Source organism: Malus sylvestris, chromosome 5 (assembly GCF_916048215.2).
Source record: "Malus sylvestris chromosome 5, drMalSylv7.2, whole genome shotgun sequence".
In the NCBI taxonomy this organism is placed as follows: domain Eukaryota; kingdom Viridiplantae; phylum Streptophyta; class Magnoliopsida; order Rosales; family Rosaceae; genus Malus; species Malus sylvestris.
In genome coordinates, this window is record NC_062264.1 from 45,819,762 (window position 1) to 45,832,663 (window position 12,902).

Consider the following 12,902-nt stretch of genomic DNA (forward strand, 5'->3'; position numbering starts at 1 on the left):
CTCCAAACACATAAACCTGCCCTAAAAAACCAGTCAAGGGAGTACTTGATCGTGGGAACAAAGCAGACGTTCTCGATTTCCATGGACGAATGTACCCCGAGGACTTTCTTGATTGGCCAAGTTGCGCGGAGTTCTTCGATTGGAAAGAAGAAAGCAATCGAGGTTGCAGGAGAAAGCGTTGTAATTGGACACAAATGACCGAAGAACTGATATGGTAATATATGTACAATCAATCTATTAATATGTCAAAAGATTACACAAGTTAATTACTTGGATATTGATCTCCTGCTGGACTTGGATTTCTTCATTTTGCGAGACTTGTCATCGATGCTCGTCCACGTATAACCGCTAGGAATGGCGAAAGGGTCAGAAGAGTCTTGCGCTGCAGACACTGCCGGGGGAGCACAGTGTTGGTGTTGGTGTTGGTGGTGGTTCTGCTTGCTCACGGAAGACCCCGACTGGCTGCTGCTCCGCCTCAGCCACGACGACGACGACGAAAAGGAGGATGGTTTTTGTGGCTTGGATTTGTGTTCCTCCTCTTGTTGGCCTCGCCCTTCATGAAGAAACTGTCTGGGGCTTGACATTGGAGTGAAGAATTGCTCAGTTGGCGGAAGCTCAACGAACTTTGTGAATGTTATCACCACTCTCACCGTGGGGACCACCGGTATTGCCACCTGTCCATCACAAAACAACACCGCAAGCCAAACTAAGCTAGCCGTACATAAAATCACAATTACCACAAGAATTTTAAATCAAATCCACATTCAACCGTTAATGACGTGGCAAAATCTAAGGTCGATGAAGCTCTATTTTTCTTGAGATAGTAACTCAAGTGTAACAAGTCGAACACACTATCTAATAGCTGATTTAGTCCGCTTCGGTAACTCGAGTGTAAGTAACTATACTTAACTGTAAACACAAGGATCCTCAAATGCCGATTTCACTTAAGTGTGACGAGTCCACGTGATATGTGCTATAGCTCTCTCACGTAAGGCACTAGAGCAATCACAAATGAGGTGGTCGGACCGTTGCACCCAAGATTTTTCGACAGTCAACTAAGACCTAGTTTGGGAGTGAGGTGCTTAAAAAAAAAGCACCCATGAAAAAAAGCTGTGACGGTTTTAGGTGTTTGGTAAACTGAAAAAAAATGGCTTATTTTGGAAGCTGCTGCTGCGAGAATAAGCTGAAGTCAAAGGAAAAAGCTGAAGCTGCTATTTGCAGCTTTTGAAAAATGGTTTTTTTTCAAAGCACACGGAGCTACAGCGCTTCTTTAATGAAAATACCCACTATTTGACTGCTTTTTTTTCCAAAAGCATTTTTACAAAAAAGTTTACCAAACACTCTGCTGATTTATTTCACAGCTGCTTATTCTCACAGCACAACCGCTTATTTTCACAGCAGTTTTTTTTCAAAGCACAGCAATACCAAACCAGCCCTAAGGAACGCGACAAACCAAAGCGTCCCACGTCGAATCACGACCACGGAGGCCCCACAAAAAGCTTCTAAACGTACGATATCATCTAATGGTATGATTCGCTTGGGATCCACTAAAACGCACAGTTTCACTTACCACAAGGGAACACCAAAGCAAATAAAACAGACAAAAATAAAATCGACGACCCCGCATACCCTTGCGGGCCCACCCAATCCCAATTGGGACCCCAACTGACTGAAATATCCAAAATGCCCTTACCTTAACCGGAAAAGTCCCTGGCGGGAACTTGGTGGTGAGCAACTCCCTCATCCTCCTAACGGCCTTCACCTTGTTCGCCAAGATGTCCAGTAACGGCAGCAGCTCCTCCGTCTTCAACGGAAACTGCTCCGTCAGCCAAACGCACGGCCTCAAGCTCCTCACGAACTCTTTCTCTTTCGTCTGCACTGGTGCCGCCACAATAGTGGCGGTTTTACACCTCCTCGACGGCGGCCCGGAAATTGACGAAACGTCGACGCTTTTTCTCCCCAATGACACGAACTCCCTCTCCTCCCTCACGAAGCTACTGTGCCTCCGGCCGTCGGGAATTCCGAAACTCGGATTCTCCGCCACCAAAAACCCGTCGTCGTCCTCGTCGAGCTCAAGAGGAAGCACCTGCTCGCTCCCCGCCACGTCAGCATCGCCATTGGCGACTTTTCTCGAGCGGAAGCTGAACACAACGTTGTGAATTTCGTACACTCGAGCTTTCCACTCTCCGACGCTCTCCGTCTTCTCCTGCCTCCTCCAATTGGTCCTCCCGACCAGCTCCGCCCTGGTGACGTCCATGCCCGGGCGGTACACGCTCGTCTGGGCGCAGAACCCGGCGATGTCCGACTCGCTCATCGGCGACCCGGCGTTCTCGAACGCGTCGAAGATTTTCCGTTCGTCGCGGTTCAAGACGAGCAGCGATCCCGGGGGAACGTCGTGGCTCTGATCGCCGTCGCCGAGGAATAGGAAGCTCTGATCGGCGCGCTGGATCTTCAATCCGTCGAATCCGGCCAGCGACGTGTCTGCGCGCAAATTGCCGTCGCGCTTCCAGATCTTGTACGTGTCGGAGGGAGCGATCTTTCCGACGAAGGGAATGACGGAGCTCTCGAAGTGGAACGAGATCTCCATGTAAAAATCCCGCATTCTCCGGAGCACGGCGATTGCACGTGGCAGGCGGCGGCGCCACTTAGCCCAAGCGGAACGGTGGTGGAGCCGGAGAAGGATTAAAGCGACGTCGGAGCTCCGGCGACACAATGCTTCCTGTAAGGGATTCCAGCCTGCGGAGTTCTGGAGTGACACGTCGGCGCCGGCGGAGGCTAAAATTTTGGCGGAGACAGCGTTGTTTAGTCGGACGGCGAGGTGGAGAGGGGTTTCTCTGTAGGGAACGTCGCGGCGGTCGAGCACGGACGAGATCCGGTCCGCGGTTCGTTCCTGGGAGAGGGAGTCGGACTCCGTGTGGATCTGAGTCGGATCGGCAAGTCGGGGGAGTGTGGCGACGATTCGGGAGAGTGTGGTGTCATCTGACAAAACGACGGCGTAGTGCACGGGGCTGTGGGAGTAGTCGTCGGGCTTGAGCGGCGGGAAAGATGTCGTCGAGCTCGCCGACGATTTGGCCATGGTTTACCTGCGCAGGGGGAGTTGGGCGTGTTCAGTGTGGACGTTTTAGCTGAGTAAAGGAGGAGAGAATGTTATGGGAGAAAAGAGGGAGTGATGCGAGGGTAATATCGTAAATGTGAATTAATCGGCACGACTTTGGGTGGATTTCTAGGGGTTGTGTCAGTCAAGTCGTCGGGACGTTTTCTTTCCATCCGACTACTTTTTTTTCTGTGCTTCCGTTTCTTTTGTTTGTTTTTTACTCGTCGTCCTTTGAATTTCTGTCGTTTTCCTTTTTTTTTTCGTTTGATTTTTCCATCTAAAATAATAATAATAATAATAATAATAATCATACAAACTATTAAAATTTGTTTATTTAATTTTTACTAACATTTGCCTACACATTTTGTGTGTATAAACACATATTTTTAGAAAATGAGAAGGAGAGAGAGAGAGAGAGAGAGAGAGAGAGAGAACGTCTGAGAGTGGGATGTTTTTGTTTTTGGGTTTTTATTTTTTAATTTTTAATTTTTTTATAAATAACATGTAGGTGAGGTTTCAATAAAAAACAGTAAAATTTGAACATGTAAAATTACATTATTGCCCAACATTTTTTTTTTGTGATAGAATACTAATTTGTCTTTTCATCCTCTTTTGATTGACAAAGATGATTTTATTAATGAGTACAGATAAGTTTACTCTCATATATTATTGTTTGGGCCCAAAATAGCAGTTTGGGCCCAAAATAGCAGTTTGGGCCCAAAATAGCAGTTTGGGCCGAGGGAAGAATCACTCTCGGCTCGGGAAGCCGTACGGCGAAAGGGTCATGGAGCGTTCAGCTCATGGGCTTCCAAGCCTAGGTCGGTTTAAATCAGAATGCAAGTCGAGTCCTAGTACAATAGGGACTCTCGACGAGATCAATAAACTGGAAAGCAAATCCGGTTCAGTTAAGGACTAGATTCGTAGTCCTAGCAGAGATAGGACTGACCGAGGTAATGTTAATCCGGAGAAGGAAACCTAGTTCGAATAGGATTGGAACTCGGGCTCGGTGTTCTGCTACTATAAATACAAGACATTCAACAACGGAAGGAGCCCCACAAAATGAACACAAAATTGCCCTGCGCAAACTCTCACAACTTGTGATTTTTCTTTTTCCTTTTTCGCTGACACATCTTCCGTTGGCATCAACAGCACTGTGGAAGCAACCGGTGATATCTTAAGTCGGCATAGATAGCTCTGTCACTGTAGAGTCAGTTGGTCTCGCAGTATCTTCCGTTGGCATCAACAGCACTGCGGCGAGAACGATTGATTACCTATCCAAGTCTCGGTCGAGAAGGGTTTCTAAATCCTTATTGGTCGAGGTCATCTCATCAGCCTTCTCGGCGAAGTGAGGTGTTACATTTATTACATTCGGCACATTGAAAGCCGAATTTGATATTGAACTTCGTAAGATTAGCAGCCTTGTCTTCAGGCTCTAGAACCCAAGAGGCCGAGAATTGTTCCTTCCTCGGCCGCAATCGCAAGACACAGAAGTCAGCAGCGCGCTCAACGCAACATCAACAAATTTACTCCTCGGCCGAGCTCGGCCGACGAATTGGCACGCCCCGCATTCACCGAAAGACGTAGTTAGCTCATTAATTACTCGGCCTGCGCGCCACGTAGGCTTTGTAGTTTCTAGGGTCAACAATTATATTTTAAAATTCTTCAAAAAATAGTGATAAATATGTTTAGACAAAAAAAAGAAAAACATAATTGAAAATAAAAAAGTGGAGGAATTAGAGAATGATATTAGTGAACCTAGATCCTCTCCGGATTTTCAAAAACTAAGCTTAAGGGTCAAATGATTCGGGTCGTTGAAATTTGTTTCAACGGTTACAATTATTATAACTTTTAGAATGAATCCCCAATTTTTAATAATGAGATCGAATTTCAACTGTTCGAATCGTTTGATCTTTAAGCTCAGTTTTTGAAATCCGAAGAGAATTTGGGTTCAATATTGGTGGGACCTTGATCGTTTTGCTGGTGGGGGAAGACCGATTAGTCAGCGTCTAATTTGACATGTCACTGGAGATAAACAGGGAGCATGTTTGCCTTGAGCTCGACCAAATCCAATTCCAACCGGATTTCATTTCACTCTAACCAATGCAATATCCATACAATACATTCATTCCTGATAAAGTAAAAGTACCCTCCCTGATTTTGCTATGACCGATTTGTTCCAAGTACATTTCAATCTTTGTGTCTCGTAAACTCTCCGGCGTATGATGCTAAATCGTCTTATGTACATAAATTTGAATTTATCATCAAGTAATTTAGCTTAGTTTAGCTTATAATATACTTTGTGTAAAAGAATAATCGTGAGACTGAGCGTTGTTTGACTCATTCATTCTTTTTACTTTCAATTTAAATTCGGTCACTTCAGCAAAGTATTTTATTTTAAAACATAAAAGGAAAATAAATTTATACACTTGTTCCACTGTGAGTTATCTGTAAAGATAAAAATGATTTCTGACACGTAAGAAACCAACTACTTTTTTTTATTAGATTTTAGTCCAACTCATTTCATGTTAACAATTGTCAAAGAATGATCAATTGCAATCTACACATCATGTAGCATCTTTGATAATTGATTGGGGCTTCTTCTAATAAGGTTTGAACTCCTTCATGGGCTTTTTGGAAGTGAAGGAAACCATACAGCAGGTTATATTAGTGGATCACCAGGACCGGGTCCACTGGACATCTACAGCCCAAATTTGATAGGTTAATTATGTCTGTAATGGTAGAACACTGGTTGTATAATTATGATACAAGTTTAACTCTCCTTGGACGGTTTAACTTTCATAGTACGTTAATTCTCATTTAGTAACTTCAATGGTAGATACTTGTATATGTGTTAAATTTTGCCAATGCGATAAAACGTCATCTGTAAATATAGAAATTTAACTGTCGAATTTCATATGTTCTCTCTTTTGGACTTCAAAACGCATTTAGTAGCATTAATCGTAAAATACCTACTCATACGTCAAATATAAACATTTTAAGTCTTAAATCTCGTAGCTCATACGTTCTCTCTTTCCGATCATTGATTCTCATTTAGTAGCTTCAAATGGTAGAACACTTCAAAAAAACGTACAATACTTCAACCTTCATTAGTATTTACGTTTCTCTTATCAAACAATAATTATCATATAGATAAAAAAAAACAACAAATTACTATTGTTGTATATTTTTGTTTTGTTAAAAGGGGATCAGTTAATGACTTCGCCATAACAATCCATATTTTCAGAGGCCGGGAAGCTCACCAGCTCCTTCTTGCACTAAAGATCTTGCCATTTCTAAAGAAACTGTAGTTACATCTCTTTTCCATTTTTATTCAAAAGTTCTTATATGTTTCCACGCACCTTCGAGACCCCAAAAATTTGACCGTAGAATTATTATTTTTTTTTTTTAACAAATGATATTATCTACACTAAGGGGTGAGAAGATGAGCTCAGCCTCACAATAAGCTAGCAATGAATTGGCTCAAATTCGTCTTTGACGATAATCGAACCTAATATCTCTCGTTTACAAGTACATAATAATATCATTAAACCGTCGTATTACAGCCTTCATTTTGAATTTAAAAATTTAGGAGCAACGTCCAATTCTGGACGCAAGGCCCCATTGGTAGGTATTGACCTGTTACATGGCAGATAATGACTTCTATTACTATTTTGTAAAGTAGTCAAATGAGAGACTAAGAAAATTATATTATGGTGGAATAACTCGTGACTTGTTTAACAAAAGCGAAAGAAGTAAAGAAGAAGGGAACTTGTAAACAATGTCAGTAAAGAGAATCTGATCAAACTGGTCCTTGATTTTACTCGTGATTTTCAAAGTATTGAATTATGAATTGTTAAGTGAAACTCACAACCTATCCAATTTATGTGTTTTTTATTTGTTGGGTACGATATAATTTACATTAAGGGGAAGGAAAATTCGGCTAAACTACACAATAGACAACCTAATTTGGTATCGAATTCGCCATTTACGAGATTCGAATCTAAGACTTCTCGCTTACGAGGGAAGAAGAATATCACCAGACTGTAGTACTAAGTGATAATTTATATGTGTTATTAAACGCAAAGAAAGTTAAATATTACAGGTGAAATGCAAACTTCACCTTATATTGGCGAGATATAAGAAAATCAATGAATATCGATAATATTTACCAATTCAGTGCGGAAAATTTGTTGGGAACTTTTGAATTATTATTTTTAGATCATTTTCTCTAATTTCAACTAAATTTAAATGAGTTGACAATAATACACTCACTCAATTCTTAATTTTCATAATTTTTATTGAAGATAACCGATATCGATATATTCGTTGATATTTCATATATTTGCATATCTATATTTCCACTTATATCGATATTTTAAACACTGTATGAATGTCAACGTGGAAAACTTAAAAGAATTCGATGGAGTCCACTATTCAGTCCATCAAAGCAAACACGTAAAAAATAGAAAATTGAAACAAATTTGAAAAGTATTACCCTTTCAACAGAAGAAATGTTAGGTTCTACTCGTACATCCAAACATCCATACGATTGGATACAAATCACAACAAACACAGTGAATAGTGATAGCTCTCTCTCAAAGGCAGATCATTTTCATAAATAATTGTATTTCAATACTACAATATGGTGATATTTCTTTTTATTTATAAGTAAGAGGTCTTATATTCGAATCTATAACAAATTTAATACCAAAATGGGATGTCCATTACATAGTTTAGCAAAACTCTCTTATTTCTATATAAAATATATCGTTGTACTAAAAAACAAAAAAAAATATTGGATAATATATATGCTGAAAACTTTCTTAGCTTCCATTTTTTTCTTTGTTTTTGTTTTACCGGAGGCTGCGAGGGGCAGCGTGTCTAACAACATTCTTGCTCACCTACCCCTGTAAACTCCTTTCCTCTCTAATTTCTTCGCCCTGTCGGTCTCTCTCTCCCTTTCTCTCTCTAAAACCCTCGAAGTTCTAAACTTTTCAATCCCCAAAAGATTTCTCTTTTCTTACATGTTTCTCACTCTATCACAATTTTGTGGGGTCCATCACCAGCCACCATTTTCATCGACCTTGACAATGTGCATACGGTGTTTCATCCAACAACCCCCTCACCAACCTCCTCCTCTCTCGTGAGCCCGGATTTGCCTTAAAGACTTGGTCTTTTTGCTATTGGCATTTCTGGGTTCAGTGCAAATTTCAGCTGATTGATTCATTGATGGCTGCGAAGGCTGCATCCATCTGGGTTTGTGCTAAAACCCCTTATTCTCATCAGGGTGTCTCAGATTTGAGCTTGAACCACTCTGAGTTGGCTTTGAATTCGAATTTCCGCAAATGGGAGTGTTCTTGTTTGGCTGTTGCTTCCGCCCAGAGAGCTATCACTCCGGTGGAAGATGAGAAGCCGAGCCTTACCTGCGCCGCCGAGTCTTCAGGTGCAATGGAACGGATTGAGGACAATAAGTCCCGGGAGTTTCACAAGGATTTGAACCTTCTTCCTAGTGAGTTTACTTCAAAAGCTCTTAATTTTGTGTTTTGCTTAATTTCTGTACTTTTAATTGTCAGTCGGGTACTTGTATGTTGGATTGGAGGATATAAATTTAGTAATTGAAGAACAACGTTATACTTTGATTAGTTGTTGGGCAATGCAGAATAGTTTAGCTCCTTTACAATGCAGAACAAAGTTAAATTTACTAGCTTTATTTTCTGTGATGGCTATTGGTACTTGGGTTTTCATCATGAAGAAGATTTTGTTTGACAGCTTTAGCATCGGTGTATTTAACTGATTCGGCCTAAACATTTAGATTAGGGTAGGATCAAATGAAATGTAGGCAAAAAATTACATCAAATTTATGACATGACAGTGAGGACTAGGTAGGAGGATTTCCATTATGGCTTGGCAGTGAGCACTAGTAAGCACCTTACTCTTTCAGATGCCCAATGTTGGTGGAAATAACGGTATTCAAATTTATGGAAATACCGTTATTGATGGAAACTTTGAAAAACTTTTCAAAGATGACAAATTTGAGTACTGTCTATTTCTTGATGTATCTCTTTTCTGGAAACCAATAGATTTAGCAATGAGATTCGGTTGTATATCCACTGCAAAAGAACTTTTGAAGATATCTTGCTCATTCACTCTAATGCTAAAGTCCATCAATATCTAAACGGCACGTTGCTGTAATATAGGTTATTTCTGTCTGCCCCCTTATATTGGTGGCTTAAAAAAGCGGAAATATCCTGGATGTATTGGGTCATATACAAAATTTCATCCTTGGATTACAAATATGAACCCATGGTCAGCTGGGTTCTAAAATGAGATCAAAGCCCTGACAATCCCACTTAAATATATAATCTCTTGAAATATTTTGGAGCAATCCAACAGGTTGATTTCAAAATGCAATGGAACAATCAGATTTTGTAAATGTGTCCACATCCAAATACTGAAAAGAATAGCTTAGTTGTAGTTTATGGGATTGAGTTGTCTCCGGAATTGTTTATTTGACTTTTTCAGTGATTTTTGTATTTCTCGTTGTCCAGTGTGCTACTATAATTCTTCATTGTAGTGGTCTTTTCGTTTCAATTTATCTTACAATTGTTTCTTGTCACTCACTTCTCATAGCTTGAATGTGAATTAATTGTAGAACCATTGACAGCAAATTACCTTTCTCCTCCTGATGGTTCAAAAGTGAGAGTTGCTTATCAGGTAAATCTTCTTATTAATTACTTACATTCTTTTGGTGTTCATAGATATATATATATATATATATATATTTTTTTTTTTTAGCTCTTATGTATGTTATATTTCCCATTTTAGGGGTTACCAGGGGCATATAGTGAGGCCGCTGCAGTAAAAGCTTATCCGAAGTGTGAGACCGTCCCATGTGACCAGTTTGAAGCTGCATTCAAGGTTGAATAATATTTTTTGTTATTTTTCATTTTTAAAAAAAATTATGTATACCTGTTTGTGTACCTTGATTAAGTTAACTTTTCCTTTAACAGGCAGTTGAACTTTGGTTGGTGGATAAAGCAGTTCTTCCCATTGAGAATTCTGTAGGCGGAAGCATCCACCGTAATTATGACTTACTACTTCACCATAGACTGCACATAGTTGGAGAGGTACAATTGCAAGTGAACCATTGTCTCCTGGGATTGCCTGGTGCAAGAAAAGAGGAACTAAAACGTGTTTTAAGCCATTATCAGGTTGGTCTTTCATGTATTTTTTTTTCTATTTGCATAAGCGGACAGCTGATGGATATATTATCTGACCTGTCCAGTACATGTGGCATGAACGCTCATATCATTGTGTCATCAAATTGCCCATTTGCAACAATAAGAATGTTTCCCAGTTGGGTAGTCTTACGTTCTTAATTGCTTTGTAGCACAGCCGAAAAGGAAAATCTATATATAATAGCTAACAAGTTTTGAAATGCTCTTTCGTGGAGCTCCTCCGTAATTGGCTTGTCATATAATGTCTACTAGAAGTGTCTCCACAACCACCATACGGTACTAGCAGATTGTGATTATTTTCTTGGCACTGGAACTTGTAGCAAAATGGGTCATAGGTCTTGATCTAGCACTTTTTAGCTATCTTCTATTTGGTTTGACTGCAGAAAATTTGCACATGCATGCATATTGAAACAAATCTTTGAAAATGAAAGACCTAGGTCTTCAAACGGTTTTTTTGTGGACATTTCGCTTGCAGGCTTTGGCTCAATGTGAGATGACGCTAAGCAGTTTGGGTGTCATCACAATCAATACCGATGACAGTGCTCTGGCTGCACAGGTTATCAATGTCTTCTGTATTCTGTGATTGTGATAGAAATTTGAGGGTGTTTATATGCTAAGGGTTGGGACATTTTATACAGATGGTGGCCTCAACTGGCCTACGAGATACTGGTGCTGTTGCAAGTGCTCGAGCTGCAAATATTTATGGGCTTGACATTCTTGCAGAAAAAATTCAAGTAAGGCTATTCTTTTAGACTCCTTTTTCGGATTTAATGTATAAATTAAGCTGGCTTGTTTGAACATTACTTTGGTATTGATATGGTAAACATCTGGACGGATTGAGAATCGACCTCCTTTCTTAAGAAAGCAGAAGTTGTAACTTCACTATCGTCTGATCAGGGAGAGATTTTTCAGTGTGCTGGGAAGACAGCCCGGTACACCAAGTGTAATAACACAATTGGTTGGAAGCCTAATAAAAGAATATCCAACCAATGGTATTATGACATGGTCAACCCGGCATACTGAAAAGTTTCTTCTCAGCATGACAGTTAGTTTGGTAGGGTGTCTGCAAGCTATTCTTTCCAGGCATTACGCAGAGTTCCACATGTCAAATTTTCTTGTTTCGAGTATTTGCATTTCTTTTACAATATGCTAACTCATACTGCAAAGATGCATCACCCTCTCAGATGTTGTGGATGGATAGTTCGGATTGTTTTAACCTTACTAAGCACCTCTTTTCTTTCATTAAGACGATGGCTGCTGTGGATTACTAATGACACCGCTTGATTTAATTTCCTACCACTCTGCCCTGGCCAGGATGATGACGATAATATCACTCGCTTTTTGATACTTGGAAGAGAACCGATGATTCCAGGGACTGACCGGCCATATAAGGTATAGATCTCTACTTTGATTTGTTTTGTTTTTTGCTTTTACGTATCTTTGTTTTCGTTTGATCTTCTGAATATTTATTTATAAATTTTCTTCATAGACGAGCATTGTTTTCACTCTTGAAGAAGGTCCTGGTGTACTATTTAAAGCCTTAGCAGTATTTGCTCTTAGGGGCATTAACTTGACAAAGGTAACCTTAGTTACTCATTTTTTGTTTTCTTTCATGCTCACCACCATGCCTACAGCTTTGACAAATCTTCTCCTTTTGGAGCAATTTCCAGATAGAGAGCCGCCCACAGAAGCAACGTCCACTAAGGATTGTGGATGATTCGAATGAAGGGAGTGCCAGGTGAGTGGTTCTCTTTTGCACCAAATGTAGAACATGATAAGTTTAACATATCCGCGCTAAACCTGAGCCGGTATATACTGATTCCGCGTAACAATAAAGAACGGTAGATTCATAGTCATGATATGACTCTTAATACGGGTAAGGTTGCCACAAAAATACCGTTCTACAGAATTGATTGATCAATCTGTTTTCGCAGGTATTTCGACTACCTCTTTTACATCGACTTTGAAGCTTCTATGGCGGATCCCCGTGCCCAATATGCGTTGGAACATCTGAAGGTCAGTCTCGTATAACTTAGATACGTGTTCTTTATTTCGCAACTTCCGAAAACTTTTATTTGTTTTGCCGCACGGTGACACACTGAAGCTTGAAGCTACAATGCCTTGCTCTCAAACCTCTCGACCCCTCGGCACTAAGCATTGGTGGTTTAAGGGCGTATTGCTTTGTTTTGCAGGAGTTTGCAAGGTTTCTTCGTGTCCTTGGTTGCTACCAGAAGGACACGATTCCGTAGACGGCAGTCGTTTCCTGGGCTCAATTCCGGACATGCAAACACAGATCAAGCTTCAAATGCTGTATATATCTGAAATTGTGGGCGCTGGAGCCGCAAGCACAGATCAAACTTCAATGAGGACACAATTCCTCGCAAAGCATCAACATTTTTCTTTCCTTTTCGACCATGTATCATTCTTTATTTCCTCCGAACGGGGGTTTGTACTGTTTCTGGACTGTCGTGATATCTGGATACAACAAACACCCAAAGTACAATCTGTAAACAACACCGCAGGATTTATGAAAATACTGATATTTGTGTGATAAGATTAAAGACAGTTTG

General features: G+C 40.4%; 2 protein-coding genes across 2 annotated transcripts; one reads left to right on the forward strand and one right to left on the reverse strand.

The window, feature by feature from the left end:
* Positions 1 to 184: 184 nt before the first annotated feature.
* Positions 185 to 3,224, reverse strand: LOC126623488 (uncharacterized). Its single transcript, XM_050292386.1, has 2 exons — positions 1,694 to 3,224; positions 185 to 674 (listed from the first exon to the last, which is right to left on the reverse strand). The coding sequence occupies exons 1-2, from the start codon at positions 3,074 to 3,076 to the stop codon at positions 267 to 269; spliced, it is 1,791 nt and encodes a 596-aa protein (XP_050148343.1). The 5' UTR covers positions 3,077 to 3,224; the 3' UTR covers positions 185 to 266.
* A 4,721-nt stretch (positions 3,225 to 7,945) lies between these two features.
* Positions 7,946 to 12,893, forward strand: LOC126622143 (arogenate dehydratase/prephenate dehydratase 1, chloroplastic-like). The gene is made up of 11 exons (XM_050290800.1): positions 7,946 to 8,603; positions 9,747 to 9,808; positions 9,920 to 10,012; positions 10,105 to 10,305; positions 10,808 to 10,888; positions 10,971 to 11,066; positions 11,647 to 11,724; positions 11,822 to 11,911; positions 12,003 to 12,070; positions 12,267 to 12,348; positions 12,525 to 12,893. The coding sequence occupies exons 1-11, from the start codon at positions 8,324 to 8,326 to the stop codon at positions 12,579 to 12,581; spliced, it is 1,188 nt and encodes a 395-aa protein (XP_050146757.1). The 5' UTR covers positions 7,946 to 8,323; the 3' UTR covers positions 12,582 to 12,893.
* Positions 12,894 to 12,902: the final 9 nt, after the last annotated feature.

Coding starts and splice junctions, on each gene's coding strand:
- LOC126623488 (XM_050292386.1), bottom strand. CDS start 3,076: ATGGCCAAATCGTCGGCGAGCTCGACGACATCTTTCCCGCCGCTCAAG. Junction 675..1,693: donor CAGGGACTTTTCCGGTTAAG/GTAAGGGCATTT, acceptor TGTGATGGACAG/GTGGCAATACCGGTGGTCCC.
- LOC126622143 (XM_050290800.1), top strand. CDS start 8,324: ATGGCTGCGAAGGCTGCATCCATCTGGGTTTGTGCTAAAACCCCTTAT. Junction 9,809..9,919: donor AAGTGAGAGTTGCTTATCAG/GTAAATCTTCTT, acceptor TTCCCATTTTAG/GGGTTACCAGGGGCATATAG. Junction 11,067..11,646: donor TTCTTGCAGAAAAAATTCAA/GTAAGGCTATTC, acceptor TGCCCTGGCCAG/GATGATGACGATAATATCAC.